General features: G+C 38.3%; 1 protein-coding gene across 2 annotated transcripts; it reads left to right on the forward strand.

Annotated features, from left to right (window-relative positions):
- Positions 1–409: 409 nt before the first annotated feature.
- On the forward strand, positions 410–14,542 carry LOC103501288 (probable ethanolamine kinase). 2 transcript variants are annotated; one of them, XM_008464828.3, is made up of 11 exons: positions 412–640; positions 901–992; positions 1,129–1,235; positions 2,404–2,509; positions 11,748–11,870; positions 11,980–12,071; positions 12,222–12,306; positions 12,903–13,008; positions 13,100–13,166; positions 13,988–14,080; positions 14,163–14,542. In XM_008464828.3, exons 1-11 carry the CDS (start codon positions 498–500, stop codon positions 14,301–14,303), a joined length of 1,155 nt encoding a protein of 384 aa, XP_008463050.2. In that variant the 5' UTR covers positions 412–497; the 3' UTR covers positions 14,304–14,542. The 2 variants fall into 2 exon arrangements, with proteins under 2 accessions (XP_050937906.1, XP_008463050.2); XM_051081949.1 differs by lacking the exon at positions 13,100–13,166 and having other exon boundaries at positions 410–640.
- The last annotated feature ends 243 nt before the right edge of the window (positions 14,543–14,785 follow it).

Here is a 14,785-nt window from a genome sequence, read left to right on the forward strand (position 1 = left end):
TTTTTTGTATTTTGTAAGGTGGATCTCTGTGTTTTTTTCGTTTTTAAAATTATTTTATGGAGCGTAAATATTTTACTGTTTTTTTATAATTTTGAAAAGATCGTTCACTTCTAGAAACATTCCTAGAAATAAGAATAGTTATTGTCTCTATATTAAAAAATAAGGAACGACAGAAAACAAAAATGTTTTCCATTTTAATTTTTTTCTTTTTTTTTTTTTCTTTTCTTATTTGGCAAATTAACTTTTAGAATAAACTGTTGTAATAATAACAATGATAACAATAATATTAAACTTCGTTAGAAATTTTAAGAAAAGTTAAGTTAAGACGTTTATAATCGTGCGGTGGAGAATGGCCAGGAGGGTATTAGAGAAGACAGAATCGTAGATGAAGGAATACATGTTCCATTCATATTTTGCACTTACAAAGTTTTGTGAATTCATTTTCATTTTTCTTCCGTTGATTCATTGCTCAACACAAACAAAGACTTCAACAAATCATGGGAGCCAAGAAGATCTACAATGGCTTCGTTGGTGTGGTTGAAGCTGTAGAAGATGGACATAGCAACGCCGAGCCGTATCAGCTATCGACTCTTTCCGTCGACCTCTCTCTTCCACTTCCCGCCATGACTCCTCGCATAATGTTCGTATCGCTTCCTCTTTCGTTTGCTTTCTGGTTTCTTCACACGGATTGTTTATACTGCGCATTTTTGCCTTTTTGTGTTCTGTTTTTCCATAAACTGGAACCAAGACGACCAGAACGCTTCTTGTTTTTATGAATTTGATGATGATTTTCATCTCCTTGCTTCTTGGAGCTCGCGGTATGCGGTTACTGAAGGTAATTGTGGAAGTTTGTTTTGTTAATTTTGTTCTCAGTTTTCTTTTTCTTGATTTTTCTTGCAGCGAGTTGTGTAAGGATCTGTTTAAGGAGTGGTCAGAGCTGGATGCTTCTCGGTTCTCTGTTGAAACGGTCTCTGGTGGAATCACTAATCAGCGTGAGTGTTTGCTTATAATGTGTTTATTCGTTCAATTTGATTAAGGCGAGATTGTGTTCGAGGTTTGTTTAGTGACTTCTTTGCTGCTTGTGGAGTTATGTCTGTAATAGAAATTTGTTTTTTCTGACTTCTCCAGTGCTTAAGGTTACGGTGAAAGAGGAAAGTGGTACTTCCGTTTCTGTCACCGTCAGACTATATGGACCTAACACGGATTATGTTATCAATCGTGACAGGGAACTACAGGTGACTTGCGACGTTTCTTGATCGATTATTGAGTGTTTAATTATCTGTTTGTTGTGTACGCTAAGTGTAGTTTTTGGTTTTAGTTTGTTCTTTACGTCGTCTTCTTTCTTTCTCTCTCTATCCTGGCGGGCAACGGTGTTTCATCTTTTTGCGTAGTGTAAGCCCTAATACAATCGAGTCATGTACTCTGTAAATCGAATCTAACCATTTTTAAGGTGATATGCACTGTTCTAGTACTTAGAAATTCGCTATTGATCTCTATTATTACGTTTGATTGAAGTACGTAAAAAGTAATCTAAACTCGGTTTTGTTTGAAAATATTATCATGCTGTATATTTGGGGTACATGATAATCAAGTACTATAGCTTTGACATAGAAGAAATCTAATCTCATCTATATTTCTTCTATATGCATATATATTTATTTTGTACTATTAGCATCTGGGTATTGATCCAATATTTTCGATAGTGGTTATTTATTAATATTGTTGTTTTTAGTGAATGATCTGATCAGCGAAATTGATTTTGGTATTCTGGGTGGAGCTGTTAATGTAAGGTCTGCTGCTCCTTAAAACACACACACACACTGACTGTGTGTGTGTTTACAAGTGGTATTGAAAACTTTTTCTCTGCAATCAATTCACATTTGTTAAGGAGAATGGCAACTGATTTTCTGTCTGTAATTGAGTCCAAGTAATATGCTTTTTGAGGAAAATCCTGTTTCTGACAGAGAGAGCGCTAGCTGCCTGGGGTGGGATCTTGTGACTTAAGACCCTGATACTTGATTGAAGTTGTTTACGTCTTTTAGGGGTGTAGTGTAGGTCTTACAGCTGAATCTCTTATCTTCTTTCTCTCTTCCACCATTTCCTTGTCTTCTGTTCCATTTTTCTGTCTCAAAGGTTTTTCCCACTAGTATCATGGTTGTATCTCCCTTACTTGCATGGTCTTGAACCAAGAGGATTCAGAAAAGTTCATGTCGATTTCATGAATTTTAGAGTACAATCTTATCACCAGACCTTTTTTTTTCTTAAAAAAATATAATTTTATCTTGAATTTGATTATTCAGATAATGCTACTAATTGTTTATCTTTCACTTGGTTTTCTTGTTGTGTGTGACCTTTGCTTATATCTTATCATTCACTCTGTAATCTCATGAAATCTTGTATTAGGCAATCAAATATCTTTCAGCTGCAGGATTTGGTGCCAAGCTTCTTGGAGTTTTTAAAAATGGAATGGTGCAGTCATTTATTCATGCACGTACACTAGAACCATCAGGTAAAAAGCATTTAGAATCTTTCTGATTTACACCTTGTTTGCAGACAGTTCAGTTTTAATCTTTAATGCTGAATGTTTCACAGTATTATGTAGCATTTCATTCTAATAGTAGCTGCACTGAAAGATTTGCAGTTAAGATATATGGATAGAGAAGGAAATATTAATTTAACATGATCTACGCTTTAATAGTTAGATTTGGTCTAAAATTTGTTTTCACGTTTAGCAATATGTGGGCTGGGTTTTGAACAATTCAGTAGTTCATATATCCCTTGATTGAGGAGTTTATTCTTTAAGTCGTTCATGCTCACAACCACAGGCTCAAACCCCCCCCCCCCCCCCCCCCCCCCCCCCCAATTGACTCTCCTCTCTCCTCCTTTGTTTCTGCATTTCAGTAAGGGTTGATTCCTTGATCTTGGTATTTTTGGCTAGATTCAATCGGTTTATCAGTTTATCTGATTTTAGCTTCCAAGTTAATTATCAGGTTTTAGTTTCTTTTTGAAGTTTTGCTTCTGGTTTATCCAGTCCCTGTTTTGAGTGATGGGTTTAAGGAGCTGTTGTGTAAACAGTAAGTATTTCTGCACTGGTTAGAGAATGACATCCTTTTGTCGATGATGAAAACATGGCAAGAAATTAATCCCTCTTTCTGTTCTCCAATTACGCTGGTCTGAAAATTCATTAGTGGATTTGTTGCAAAACCCAGTGCAAATCAAATTTCAAGCAAACTAGGGATAAATTTAGTATAACTCACTTGTCAATAAGATCTTTATGTTGGAGCACTAAATGTGTAGTATGGTCGTAATCAGGAGCTTTGAAGGAAGTTCATCCAAGTCCTTGTGGAAATTACGACCATACTTGAACAAGGTTTGTTCTATAGATTGTACAACTTTGTACAACTGTACTTGAGTTCTAAAGCCCTGGTAGGAATTCCTAAAAAGTGTTGGCTCAGATTTTGGCATATGGTAAAGGACTTCCTTAAGAAATGCGGAAGATTTTCAGAAGTCACAGAATCTGACTAAGCTGCCCATGGCTAAATTTATGAAGAAATAGTGAAAGGAAATCTGAGGCCCAATGGCCAATTGAAAAGTCCTATAATTTAAACTGTTCTCAACCAAATTGGGTCCGAAAGGGTCATGAAGTGGTGTAGGTTTTCTTAGTGAATTATTAGTTGTTTCTAGATTGTTTACTCATTACAATTGGATGGATATAAAGAAATCTTTGGACGATCATTTTGAGGGGACTGTTTATCTTATTATAGGTATGGAGGTTGGTGATAGACATGGAGTTATGAACTTGGCTTCTAAGGGTGTGTCTGATCCAAGGGTTTTAGAAGTAGGGGTAAGAAAGTATAGAGTTATGAACTTGTTCCTTGTTTGGCCCAACTAGTTCGTGGGTTGCACCACTAAGAAAACATCATTTTATATCTTATTAACTTCGTACATTGTGGGTCCCAGGAGTTCACAACTCCCCAAACTTTATAACTCCTTACTTCAAACTATTCCACCTCTTACCCTGAACACCCCCTAAAGCTTTACTTTTCTTTCAATTTTTTTTAAACCCGATGTGTCCATTAGGGATAGATCTAGCAACTTTATCCTATCTAATAAGACAAGCTCCAAATTGGAATAAGCATCCCTTTCAAAGGAAGCTTCTGTAGAGTTTCTCAATAGTAGAAGCAATTTTGATAGGATCTTGAAGAGGGACGAGGAGAGGAAAGATTTGAGTATGTGGCTTGTAAAAGTGTAATCTGCCCCTGGATATTAGTGAATCATTCCATGTGTGTCTTCTTTCAATCTTTTCAATCAGTTTATTAAATTGGGTTTTTATTTTGTCCAAGTTCATTTCAAATACTCGGTCACTTCTCCTATTGAAGATTCTGATTTGTAATCTATATTGAGTTTGCATTACATTAGTTCATATGGGTTTCCAGGGGATTTAATATTATTAGTCTTTACTAAGGACTACTATGCTGAGGTCTTAAATTATTCCTGGATATTGAAAACGAAGATTCAACTCCAAACATCAATTTAGCTCATCAGATTCTTCCATCAGATTCTCCCATGATGTTTTGCCTTATTTGCAATTGGATTTGAGGAATATCTCAATTGTTGCCTTGCTTGAAGAGTCCTTGGTGGAAGTCGCTAATAATTGAGAATCCTTGACAAGGTTACTCATTTATTACTGTAGATATTATAATCTTAAAGCTCCAATTGACCCAAAACTTGAGCTAATGGGTGAAGGCAATTTAATCATATATCATCTAACAATTATGTTCCAAGCATGAAGAGTTGCCAGTGCTTTTTTTTTTTCTTTGAAAGGAAACAAGCAATGAAGTGAACACTTTTTATTGATGAAATGGAAATAAGATAATGCTCAAAAGTACAAAACCCCATGAGAGGAAGTAAGAAAGAAAAACAAGTACTAAAATAAAGGTAATACAAAAATAATTAAACTTGGTAGTATAAAGCGTTCCAATTAAGACAAATATTTGGAACAGTATATCCTGCAAAGCTTTTGGAGAGAGAGCACCAGAATAGGCTTTCAAATGAGGAAAACCGAACCAATCATCCGACAGTAAAGACTCATTATGAAAAACTCTTTTTCTATGTGTCCTCTTTGTTTATAGATTCCCAGGATCTCTTTTCTTCGGCCACTTCAGTTATGAAGTCTCCCAAGAAGAATTTCTTGGCATATCTTAGGAGCAAGCTGTCGTCTCCATTATTCTAGTTGATATGGCTACTTTGGAAGATTTTTTAACTGCTTGTTTGTTTGTAGGTAATGTTTAATTTTTGGATTAGTACAAAGCCAGTTTGTTTTGACTCCTATTTCTAGTTTCCTTTGCATTCAAAGCTCCAAAACTTCTAAGATGGAATTCTTTCTCCTTCTCTTAGCTGTTCCTTTAGCACCACTTATTAGGATTGTCTGTTAGAGGGAACTTTTTGTTTATTGGAGCTTTGAAGTGGTGTTTCATTCTCAAATAATTTTTTTAAGTTTTGCTCTCTCAGCTGCTCCGCATTGCCCACTTGCTCTGGTAGTTTCTTGTTGGTGTTCTTTGTCGTATCTTTTATTGTTCTCTTCTCTTTACAAAGGATCTTTCCTACATGTTTTTTTTCAATATTCAGTTCTCGTTTTGTATTAAGCTCATCCATATTCCTCTAGCATTAGTTTCTTTTTATTTATTCAATAAAAAATTTTGTTTCATGTAAAAGAAGAATAAAAAGGTACAATAAAAAGAAAATCCTTGATTGTGTTCATGGATATTGTTTGATGAGTTTGGAGAATTATAGTCTGTCTTAGGAGATGTGTGGTTTCATCGGACTTGAAATGGTGGATTCTTTATTATTTTGAAAAGGAAATCACCCTTTTCGTTAAAAAAGTAATGCTCCAAAATATTAAAAGTCACAAAACAAGACAATTCTAAAGGACAATGACACAAAAAGTACAAAAGAACAATTGATGAACATAAAAAAGTGTTAGAATTAGTACTTTTGGAAAAAATAAAATATAAGATTTTATTTCCTAAATATTTCCTAAATCTTTTCCTTTCTTATTCCTATTGTACTCTATTTATACTCCCTTTGTACCTATTGTTTTTGTTCATAAGAAAAATAATAAAAACTAAAGTATCGTGGTTTTTCTCCCGGTTCTCGGGTTTCCACGTAAGTCTCGGGTTGTTGTTAATTGCTTTCAATATGGTATCAGAGCAAAGCAATAACGAAACCCTAGAAAATAACCTAGGAGAAACCCAGATCGAAACTGAACCCGTCGCCGCCGCCGCCGCCGCCGCCGCCGGAATCGCCGCCGCCGTGGACGCCGCCGTCGCCGCCGCCATGGAGAAACTGCTCCAGAACCTACAGAAACCGCCGATCTACCCAACGGGAGTGGTTCCGCAGCCGTACGCGCCGCCGTCTGACCAGAAGTTGATTCACGCGCCGCTCGTGTCCGGCGCGTGGGCCCACGCGCCGCCGCCGTTTCACGTCACCGCCCATCCCGTTCCCTTCTACGCACCGTCGGATGTCCAGCCGTCAAACCCTTCCGGCCATCCGCATCCTCATGCGCCGTCTACGAGCTCCGGACAGCATCCCTCAACCGTAAATTTGTCAAATCAGTACAGTAAGCAGCAGCTGTACGTTGACCCTTTACAGCAACCGCTGTTTTCTGGTAACGGAATTGATCAACCCCAAAACAGATCGGACATTGAAGCGAGCGAATCTTCAACGCATTCCAAACCAACCGAGTTGCCGATGTATTCCAAGAACCCGGTAACTTCGTTCCCTAATTCACAGTCAAATTATATAACTGGCTCTTTGGGTTCGTCTACAGGGAATTTTTCAGGCGAAAAATTAAATGGTCAAAATTATTTTTCTTGGTCCCAATCAATAAAGATGTTCCTCGAAGGTCGATACCAGTTCGGATTCTTAACTGGAGAGACTGTACGTCCTCCACCGGGAGACGCCTTGGAACGACTCTGGAAAGGAGAGGACTCATTTATTCGGTCCATGCTGATTAATAGTATGGAACCACAGATCGGCAAGCCTTTACTATATGCAGCCACAGCAAAAGATTTGTGGGATACAACTCAGACCCTTTACTCGAAACGACAGAATGCCTCTCGGTTATATACACTGCGAAAACAGGTCCATAATTGCAAACAAGGGACCTTGGACGTAACTACCTATTTTAACAAGCTCTCTCTCCTCTGGCAAGAGATGGATTTGTGCAGAGAGACAGTTTGGGACACACCAAATGACAGTACACAATATGCTAAACTTGAAGAGGCTGACCGTGTTTATGACTTCCTTGCAGGACTTAATCCCAAATTTGATAATGTTTGTGGTCGTATACTCGGACAAAGACCTCTTCCCTCCCTAATGGAAGTTTGTTTTGAAGTCCGCCTGGAAGAGGATCGCACTAATGCCATGGGTGTATTGACTACCCCTACCATTGACTCCGCAGCCTTTAGCGCTCGGTCCTCAAATCATGACAGTGACAAGAATAATGGGAAGTCAATTCCTGTGTGTGAGCACTGCAAGAAACAATGGCACACCAAGGATCAGTGTTGGAAACTCCACGGTCGTCCCCCAGGAGGTAAGAAACGGTCCTCCAACGAGAAACAGAACTCAGGACGTGCCTACATTAGTGAGACTACACCTGCTAGCACTTCTCAATCAACTGATCCTACTGTGAGCCAGACCAAGACTCCTACTCTGGGTGCCATTGCTCAGTCAGGTATGCCTCAGTCCCTTGGGCTTATTAGCGTTGATGGGAAGAATCCCTGGATCTTAGACTCGGGGGCTACAGATCACTTGACAGGTTCTTCAGAACACTTTATCTCATATGCCCCGTGTGCCGGTAATGAAAAAATCCGAATAGCCGATGGCTCTCTAGCTCCGATCGCTGGCAAAGGACAAATAGTTCCCTTTGACGGTTTTGCTCTCCAGAATGTTTTGCATGTCCCTAAACTGTCTTACAATTTGTTATCTATAAGCAAGATCACTCGTGAGTTGCATTGTAAAGCTATCTTCTTACCTGAATCGGTTTATTTTCAGGACATGAGCTCGGGGAGGACGATTGGCACTGCCCGGCATAGCAGGGGACTTTACATCCTTGATGATGATACCTCATGTAGTAGTTTGTCTAGGGTTAGTTTACTGTCATCCTACTTTAGCACTTCTGAACAAGACTGTATGTTGTGGCATTTTCGACTGGGCCACCCAAACTTTACATATATGCAACATTTATTTCCCCACCTTTTTTCTAAAGTTGATGTCTCTTCTCTATCTTGTGATGTGTGTATCCGGGCAAAACAACATCGAGTCTCTTTTCCCTCACAACCATATAAACCTACACAACCATTTAACCTCATCCATAGTGACGTTTGGGGTCCTTCCAAGGTCACCACCTCCTCGGGAAAGCGGTGGTTTGTAACTTTCATTGATGACCATACCCGTCTCACCTGGGTCTACCTTATCTCAGATAAATCCGAGGTTCCATCCATTTTCCAAAACTTCTATCATACTATCAAAACACAATTTCATACAAAAATTGCAATTCTTCGAAGTGATAATGGTCGGGAATTCCAAAACCATAACCTTAGTGAATTTCTAGCCTCCAAGGGGATTGTTCACCAAACCTCATGTGCCTACACTCCTCAACAAAATGGAGTGGCCGAACGAAAAAACCGACACCTTGTGGAAGTAGCCCGCTCACTTATGCTTTCCACTTCCCTTCCATCATATCTGTGGGGAGATGCTATTCTTACAGCTGCTCACTTAATCAATAGAATGCCTTCTCGTATCCTCCACCTTCAGACTCCCTTAGATTGTCTTAAGGAGTCTTACCCCTCTACTCGTCTTGTTTCTGAGGTTCCTCTTCGTGTGTTTGGGTGCACCGCCTATGTCCATAATTTCGGCCCTAATCAGACCAAATTTACCCCTCGGGCTCAGGCCTGTGTGTTTGTTGGGTATCCCCTTCACCAACACGGTTATAAATGTTTTCACCCGCCGTCTAGGAAATATTTTGTCACTATGGACGTTACTTTCTGTGAAAACCGACCATACTTTCCTGTTAGCCATCTTCAGGGGGAGAATGTGAGTGAAGAGTCTAACAACACCTTTGAATTTATTGAACCTACTCTTATTACCGTGTCTGACATTGATCCTCATCCCATAATCTTACCCACAAACCAAGTTCCCTGGAAAACATATTACAGGAGGAATCTCAGAAAGGAAGTTGGGTCCCCTACTAGTCAACCGCCGGCTCCAGTCCAAAATTTCGAACCTCCTCGAGACCAAGGTATGGAAAACCCTACAAAACCTTGTACTAATAATACAATGAGTGAGAATGACAAGTCTGATGTTGCTGTTCTTGAAAATATGGAAGAAAAGAACCGTGATGATGAGACTGAGGTGAGAATAGAAACCAGTAACGATGAAGCTGAACAGGGTCATACAAGAAAACTTGATGAGTATGATCCCTCTCTTGACATTCCAATTGCATTGAGAAAAGGTACCAGATCATGCACTAAACATCCCATTTGCAACTATGTTTCCTATGATAATCTCTCTCCACAGTTTAGAGCATTTACAGCAAACCTTGACTCTACCATAATACCGAAAAATATCTACACTGCTCTAGAGTGTCCTGAATGGAAGAATGCTGTTATGGAAGAGATGAAGGCTCTCGAAAAGAATAGAACTTGGGAGATCTGTGCTCTACCCAAGGGACATAAAACTGTAGGATGCAAATGGGTATTCTCTCTCAAATACAAAGCAGATGGTACGCTTGATAGACACAAGGCAAGGTTAGTTGCAAAGGGGTTCACTCAAACCTATGGTATTGACTATTCGGAAACTTTTTCTCCAGTTGCTAAATTGAATACTGTTAGAGTCCTGCTATCTGTTGCTGTGAACAAAGATTGGCCTCTATACCAGCTGGATGTTAAGAATGCTTTTTTGAATGGAGACCTTGTGGAGGAAGTCTACATGAGCCCCCCACCAGGATTTGAAGCCCAATTTGGTCAGGAGGTGTGTAAACTCCAAAAATCTCTATATGGTCTGAAACAGTCTCCGAGAGCATGGTTTGACAGATTCACTACCTTTGTCAAGTCCCAAGGGTACAGTCAAGGGCACTCTGACCATACTTTATTTACAAAGGCTTCCAAAACAGGAAAGATAGCTATTCTAATTGTTTATGTGGATGACATTGTTTTGACTGGAGATGATCAAACAGAAATCAGTCAACTAAAGCAGAGAATGGGTGATGAATTTGAAATCAAAGACTTGGGAAATCTGAAATATTTCCTTGGAATGGAGGTGGCTAGATCAAAAGAAGGTATTTCCGTGTCTCAGAGAAAATACACCCTTGATTTGCTAACCGAGACAGGTATGTTGGGATGTCGTCCTGCTGATACTCCTATTGAATTCAACTGTAAACTAGGAAACTCTGATGATCAAGTTCCAGTTGATAAAGAACAATATCAGCGCCTTGTAGGTAAATTAATTTACTTATCCCATACTCGTCCGGATATTTCCTTTGCTGTGAGTGTTGTCAGCCAGTTTATGCAGGCTCCCTATGAGAAACATATGGAAGCTGTTAACAGAATCCTGAGATACTTGAAAAATACACCTGGTAAAGGGTTGATGTTTAGAAAAACAAATAGAAAGACCATTGAGGCATATACTGACTCAGATTGGGCAGGATCTGTTATTGATAGAAAGTCTACATCCGGTTATTGTACCTTTGTTTGGGGCAATCTTGTAACTTGGAGGAGTAAGAAGCAAAGTGTTGTGGCCAGGAGCAGTGCTGAGGCTGAATACAGAGCTATGAGTCTGGGAATATGTGAGGAAATTTGGCTCCAGAAAGTCTTGTCAGATCTTCATCAGGAATGTGAGACACCATTGAAGCTTTTTTGTGATAATAAAGCCGCTATTAGTATTGCTAACAACCCAGTGCAACATGATAGAACTAAACATGTTGAGATTGATCGGCATTTCATCAAAGAAAGACTTGACAGTGGAAGCATATGCATTCCGTACATTCCTTCAAGCCAACAGATTGCTGATGTTCTTACCAAGGGGCTTCTCCGACCACACTTCGACCTTTGCGTTAGCAAGTTGGGACTCATTGATATTTACCTCCCAACTTGAGGGGGAGTGTTAGAATTAGTACTTTTGGAAAAAATAAAATATAAGATTTTATTTCCTAAATATTTCCTAAATCTTTTCCTTTCTTATTCCTATTGTACTCTATTTATACTCCCTTTGTACCTATTGTTTTTGTTCATAAGAAAAATAATAAAAACTAAAGTATCGTGGTTTTTCTCCCGGTTCTCGGGTTTCCACGTAAGTCTCGGGTTGTTGTTAATTGCTTTCAATAAAAAGTAATAGTGAAGAACTATAAAGCTCTTCCAACTCCTGTCAAAACTTAAATGGAATGCCGTGAAACTTTTTTTAGAAGAAACAGTTGTGCACAACAGAACATATCTTGAACAGGTCGCAACCCTTGAAACTTTCAGAAAATGAGCACGAAGCCATTGACTTAAATGATCTGAATTAGAGTTGTCCATTATTTTTTTACCATCAATAGTGTTGCCTCTGTGTTTATCTGGAAGTGCTTTCCCACCTCTAACGTTCGCATATGTCAGCGCATATCTAACAAACCATTGTTTCTCTCTATTTGGAATATCTTATGAACCCGTGATTAATAACACAAATTTTGTTAATTTTGCTTGGTTTTGTAGATTTGAGAAAGCCAGAGCTAGCTGCCGAAATTGCTAAACAGCTTAATAAATTCCACAAAGTATATATTCCAGGTTCTAATGAACCTCAGTTATGGAACGAAGTCTTAAAATTTTACGAGAAAGGTTATTTTTCTTGGCCAAGAACAAGCTTCTGGTCAGCGGACCCCTCATGCAGTTGAACGTTCTAGTTTCTTTTGAACTGGTTTTGACGTTTCTGATTATTGATTTTCAGCCTCCACACTGCAATTTGATGATACTGGGAAGCAAAGTATATACGATACAATTTCATTTCAGGAAATCCACAATGAAATACTTGAGATTAAGGTTGTTTCTTCGATTGAGACTTTTTATGGGTTCTTTATACTAGGTTTGACCATATTTTGAGTGACCATCTGCTGTCAATCATGAATCATACACATATGGCTTTAGAAAAGAGATTGCTGTTTGTTGATGCAACTTGCCATAATTGAACAGGAACTAACGAGCCTTCTTAATGCACCCGTAGTGTTTGCTCACAACGACCTGCTTTCTGGGAACCTAATGCTCAATGAGGAAGAAGGTAACCCCCTCTGATAATATATTCTACTTCTTTATTTGGCTCCTTCAAATTCTCCACTATCATCTTTGTTTCCATCTTTCATATAAAGTATAACCATGCCCCCGTCCCCATGTACTGACAATCACATCTACTTATCCTTCTCTATTTTTCATATCACGTTCTTTTCCCCCTCTTGAGGAGCCCCTGTTCCCACGTACTCACAATCACATCCGAATATTAAGGATGTTTATTCCTTGTGAATAATGGAAAATGGTACTCTGAATTGTTAGGGGATGGGAATTTGAACTGGACTGGATGTCGATTGGTTCTTCAAATCCTTAAGCAGCATCATCTAGATAAAGTATTTTCTACTTTACAAATAGTTGTGTAAGAGAAAATAACATAAGAGAAAATAACATATCTTTGACTTTTGAGAATGAACAACTTATGAGATGTCGGAGTAGATATAACAGTAGCAACTTGGACATTAGGCTGAGGGGAACTTGACAGCCAAGGATCGGTTTGATTGGTCGTGAGCTTTAGTTGAACTTCTCTGTTTTCCCCCACTAAAATGCTCATCGTTTTGATGTCTTTGCTTGTCTTACAAACGTATACAGGACGACTCTACTTCATTGATTTCGAGTATGGATCATACAGTTACAGAGGCTTTGACATTGGTAATCACTTCAATGAATATGCTGGCTATGACTGCGACTACAGCTGGTAGGTTTTTAATCTGCTTTTCATGGGCAATTTTTCTTTCTAAAATGTAGTAACATTGATGTTTGACTATAGTTTATCAATTGCTGAGCAGTTATCCATCTAAGGAGGAACAGTATCATTTCTTCAGGCATTATTTACAGCCTGAAAAACCAGATGAGGTGTGGTTGGCGTTATCCCTATGTGTTCTTTTGTTCATAAACGATTTAAATGCTAAAAAAGTAGTTACAAAGATTTATGTGCAATGTTTGATGCATCTTAAAAGTCACGATGACCTCTGCCGTGCTTATATTTTCTGAATGCTTTCCTTACCTTGGAACCTCAATACAATACGCCACAGGATTGGGATTTTATACACCATCCTTTCCATCATAGTTGTTGCCTCCAATCTTCTTCCCTCTGTTGTTTCCTTTATACATTGTAAAATTATATGCGTGCTATTCTGTGCTTATATTGATTGGTACTGACCCTAGAATTTCTTGTAACTTTTATTTTTTCTTTTCCTTTTTTGGTTTTTTATATATAACTTATGATTATTATATTGTTAGGATACTTCCCAACAAGAACAATATATGAATATAATAAAATATAACTATAAAGAAATACAAGATAAACCCAAAGTATAAGGCACTTGGAACCTCGCTTTAGAGTACTGTTACCAACCCCTAGATCACTCCACAAAATACCCTCCTGCTCATTCACTTGCCCTCCCTCTATTTATGACTAGTAAATACCTCAGTAACCACCCTTTGCAATAACTAGTAGTAACTCCCTATCTATCTAACTACCCTATATGCCTTAATTAACACAAACTAAGTATCTAGTACCTAACAGATATTTTTGAACACGAGTGAAATGTAAATGTATGAATAACAGAAAATTATTAGCACGGTAACAGACTTTGGGGATCTGCAGAGACATGTTATTTACACTTTAGCGATCATTTTTTATACTAACTAGAACTACTGTTTTCTCTTGAAAGGTTTCTCAAAAAGATCTGGAAGCTCTCTATGTGGAGTCAAACACGTTCATGCTGGCTTCTCACTTGTATTGGGCTTTATGGGCACTTATACAGGTACCTTGCTTCTTCCACTGTCCTTCCATCTACACAATTTGATTTGAGTCAAAACATTCATTCATTTTACTATGCTTTATAGGCAAGGATGTCTCCGATTGATTTTGATTACCTTAGTTATTTCTTCCTACGTTACGGCGAATATAAAAAGCAGAAAGAAAAGTATTGCTCTTTAGCGAGATCTTTCCTTGCTGGATCAGGATTGGGTTGTGGTTCTGCATAGAAGATGCAAGCAGTTGGGGTTGTAATTGGATCGGGAAGTTGGTATTTTTCAATCTTTTTACTGATCTTGTTTGATATCTGTTGTAAATTTGTATTTTGTACTCTGGAATCTATAGCAGAACTGTGTTATCACGGACAGTTCTGAGAAGATTTTAGAAGGTTTCCAAATAGAATCGATTTGAAAGGACTTTTCTCCTTGTTATTGGAATAAAAGGATATAGAATGAAATGAATTGTGTGATTCTGAGCTTTATTTTCACATAAAAGCCAACGGGTGAGGCATCTGGACAGATCTATTACCATCTCTAGTGTACTGTAATAAATTATAATAGTTGAACTAAAAGAAGAAAAGAAAGAAGTGGAGTTTTACTTTTACCCCTTTTTTCTGGACTAAACAGTAAGATTTTGCAACCTTTTTTCTCCTTGTTATTGGAATAAAAGGATTTGGTTATAAATTTGTATCTTGTCACATTTTGGCGTAAAA

The sequence above is a fragment of the Cucumis melo genome, chromosome 3, assembly GCF_025177605.1.
Source record: "Cucumis melo cultivar AY chromosome 3, USDA_Cmelo_AY_1.0, whole genome shotgun sequence".
Classification (NCBI taxonomy): Eukaryota; Viridiplantae; Streptophyta; class Magnoliopsida; order Cucurbitales; family Cucurbitaceae; genus Cucumis; species Cucumis melo.